The sequence below is a fragment of the Limulus polyphemus genome, unplaced genomic scaffold (genome assembly GCF_000517525.1).
Source record: "Limulus polyphemus unplaced genomic scaffold, Limulus_polyphemus-2.1.2 Scaffold887, whole genome shotgun sequence".
Lineage (NCBI taxonomy): Eukaryota > Metazoa > Arthropoda > Merostomata > Xiphosura > Limulidae > Limulus > Limulus polyphemus.
The window spans coordinates 232531-236830 of NW_013666497.1; the positions used below are offsets into that span (position 1 = coordinate 232531).

Below are 4300 nucleotides of genomic sequence, written 5' to 3' on the forward strand. Positions count from 1 at the left end.
AATATACTTTCAGTACTTAAATAAATATTGGACTTTATATATATATATATATATATTAATAATTACCCACGTTTGAAAAATTATTTAGTACTATTATTATTATTATTATTAGTTTTCTATTTGCACCAAAAGTATAGTGTATGAAATATAGGCAAAACAAGGTGGAAACACTTATTAAAGTTTTAAATAAAGATTGTGGTCTTGAAAAGAATAAAAGTAAAAATCAATCCATCCATCCAATATGAAATTTATTATGAACTTTTATATGCAAATCAGAACTAAAACATGATTTGTAAAGCTAACCATGTGCAGTGACATACTGTTTTATCAAACAAACAACACTGAATAAAAAGGTAAATACCCAATTATAACAAGCTTAATAAAATGTGCTGTATGTTAATGTAATTATTCTAGCTGATAAGCAAGAAATTTGCATTAAATTGATTACAGATTTGAAATATTTATTCTTGAATAAATATACTCGTACTAAAATTAATCTCTTGATAATTACAACTTTTATTGCAATTTTCTTTTCTCAGAATGCAATGTTGATTTTTTACATTGAGTTTCAGTCTAAAACAAATATGGATTTAAGGATGATTACATTGGCAGTGCTTTTCCCTTTATCAGTCCAAACTACATCTTGGGTTTGATCTTAAACTTGAAAGATTAATTAGACTGTGTTAAAGAGCACTACATGTGCAAGTAAAACAGCATCCAGGGCTATAAGGTAGGGTTGTTAGGACTTAAGGACCTCAGTGAATTGTTGATGTAATGGTTTCTAACAGAAATGAAGATCTGTAGTCTAATTTTTGTCATGACTTCCACTAAGGTTTGTTTCCTTGTTTATTTTATAAAAATATCTATGCTGGATTACATGCTAATAAATCTGTAGTTAAAATTGAGCAGATTGAAGCAAACTCATCTGTTATTTGTCTTTAAGTTGTTAGAGGCATTTGTGTGTGTGGGGTAAGTTTCAAAGTGTGCAGAACTGTAATAATGTTTCAATGTCTGCAATTATTCTAAGATATAGTATCACTTCCAGTGTACGTTTAGTTATAACCGTAAGCTATGACTATTAACATTAACAATCACAAAATAATCTGATAAGGTGAAGATCAGTGAGTCTTGATACCAATAATATGTCTCTAGACTGCTGAACTTAACTGTTGTCATTTTTCCATAAGCTTTTACATCACTGTCAGTTTGCTTTAAGAACCGTATCCAAATATATAAAACTTATTCTCACATTGTTAAGAAATCTAGAACTTGTTTTTCACACCATTATGTTTCGGCATAACTGATAATATTTTTTTTTAGACTTAAGACTCTCTTAATTAATTATCTCAGCTAAGTCTCCCAAACTGTTTCGTATCCTGATTCATGCATGCTATTTGATATACTACTATGGTACATACCTGTTTACTAGGTTTGATTCAAATTTTCTTCTAGTCTTAATAGTCAGACAAAATAAACAGAAAAATAAGTATGTCTAAAAAGGATAAAGTTTCACCATGTTCTATTTCAGTTTTTTATTTTATTAATTAATGTATCTCATTTGGTGTTTACATTCATAACTGTTGGCTTCTACAATAATATTAGTTAAAGTGGGTTACAATGAATTTCTTTTCAAATACATGGATAAAAATCCCTGAATTATAAAACCTTTGGTGAGTATACATAATCATATAATGAGCATTTGTGAAATTGTTAAATAAAGGTTTTAACTTTCTCAAAAAATGTTGTAGTTATTCTTATAATATGTTAATTATCTTTGCCATTAATGTTCAAATTACTGGATTTGCAAGTAAAGTAGTAGAGTGGTAAAGAGAGTAGAGAAGTATAGCAGTGTTTCTCGACCACCGATCTGTCACAACCAACATGTTAGTTCTTGGGATTTCACAAAAACAAACAGAATATTTATATGCAATTTGTAATAGTTTTTCATTGTGCTTACATTTTAGTAGTCTGTGACAGTAGTAGTAGGAAGACAGCAAGCTGGTCCCTGATATCGAAAAGTTTGAGAAATGTTGGACTAAAGGATAAACATTTTTAACCTCAAGATAAAATTATCATTCTTGGTTTTCCATAGCTTTTACCATAGTTTTGTTTCATTACTTACTTAAAACTTATTTTAAAAAGTTTTCTCACAGTCTAGCCAAATATTTAATTTTTTAATAATTTCAAAATGCATTATATACAAGACATTTGTTTGCATTGCAGAAATCCACGATGAATCAGAAAAACAACATAATACAACTGAAGATGACACAGTTTCCAAATGTGTTGTACAGTTGATCCTTGATCTTCAAAACGTTTCAAATACGTCAGGTGGATTTCAGCCTGCAATTCAACAAACACTTAGTAGTGAGTGTTGTATGCTTAACATGTCTAAAATGTAACTTAAATTTTTAACTGAGTACTTTCAACAATTCTAAGAATTCTTTTAAATCATAATGCAATTATTCTGATAGAAGTAAGAGATAGATTGTTCTCTTCATATACAAATTTTAAATTAGGAAATTACTGTACTTAAGTTGTTTTCAGAAATGCTTGACAGTCATATATATTACTTGGAATACATATATATTGACCTTCCTATTTCAAGACTATATAAGCTATAAGGTAAAAGTTAGGAAATTGTAGATTGTGTCTGGAATAGCTTATCGGCAATTGCATAGACATGAAGCACTATAAAATTGCTACTTCTTTATTTGCTCTTTAGTGTTTGGTGTTCATATTTTAGCATGATATTTTTATTTTATTTCTAACCATTGCAACAGGAAGATTTGTGCTCTTTTGTGATCATCTAAACAGTTTTGAACTTTTTTTTCAACTTTTTTTCTCACCCAGATTTTTCTGGCTGTGAAAGTTTGAATGATGATGTTTTCATTGGTGCATGGACTCATCTCCAGTACTCTGCATTGGGCTTATTGTATGTCATAAACATGAATTTAGTGTGCTGCATGCTGCAACCACTAAATAAATCATTCTCATATATCACTGTGAAATATGTTACGTATATTGTATTTCTGTTCCCGGACATGTAAATTCAACAGAACCATGCAGTTCTCATGGTACTGTGTCTTAGTTAAATACTGGGTTTGCAGTCAGTACCAGTACCAGTACTACTCACCATCCAGTACCAGGCCGTCAGTACTGGCAGGACCGGTACTGGTTTATAGTATATCATATATTGAGAATAATATCTGTTATCACATGTCCCATCTTCGTAGTTTTGACTGAATGCCTCCTCTGGTATTTCAGCTTTGCTTTTCACAGAATTATAAATGTTTGATCTGGTAGTTTTGAGTTCATACTTCAGTCGATAAGCGAATCTCACTGTGAAAATCGGCAGTAGCATGAAATATGGGAAACTGGTGACTGCCTCGTTCTGTAAGAAAACATGAATGTGCCTACGTGACTGATAGCATGTTAGGTAGGTGCATGCATGATTAACCCTTAGCATGCAGGCGGGACAAACTGCATATGTCACGATGTTTTAGTGAGTTACATTCAAAACTTAATGAAACTACTTAATTATCATGATATATGAACAAACTTGACATCAAACCACATATAATAAATCAAATTTTAATATTCCCCAAGTGTGAAAATTTGGATATAACATATGTAGATGTTTTCCAGTTATTATATGTATTTCATAACTTCATCAAACTTCATAACCATCAAAAAATATATTTTTTACAACACTAGAATCCGGGTTTCGGTACCCGTGGTGGGCAGAGCACAGATAGCCCATTGTGTAGCTTTGTGCTTAATTACAAACAAGAATGTTTCTTCCAATAAGGTACTCTCCCTCCGCTCACAAGATTAGCTTTTTCTTGTTTTGTGCTGCCCTCTATATGCGAACTTTTTTTCAGAAATGCATGTCACAAGCCTTCATCCTCCCTCTGTTGGAATCCAAAGTTCCAAGACGTCTCTCCTGCAAATCATCATGAGTCACCTCTCCACCAATAGAAGAGCACTACTATCACGTAACGCATGTAACTCCCTCTACACACCACTGCCAAACTATCACTTCGAAGTTTGGCAGAAGACGCGAGCACTGGGGAGGATGGGTGGGAAGTGTGAGTGGAGGGAAGTACCTATCAGAAATACTTTTTTATTTAGGAAAATTATAACTTAGCTGGATACCGACATCGTCGCTAGGGTAGGATGAGGATCATAGATAACTGAAACAAAAGAAATTTAGCAACTTTCTTGATTATGTGTTATGTGAACTGCACATACCTTGAATTGTTGACAAATTTTGAAAAATTTATATTAAGATTATAAG

The 4300-nt window shown here is 31.8% G+C and overlaps 1 protein-coding gene across 1 annotated transcript in view; it reads left to right on the plus strand.

Annotated features, from left to right (window-relative positions):
• The window catches only part of LOC111086161, a 106953-nt gene that overhangs the window by 69005 nt on the left and 33648 nt on the right, over positions 1–4300 (plus strand). The window contains exon 18 of the mRNA XM_022387872.1: positions 2224–2367. Within this exon, the coding sequence (XP_022243580.1) occupies positions 2224–2367 (144 nt within the window). The remainder of the gene's footprint in view (positions 1–2223; positions 2368–4300) is intronic.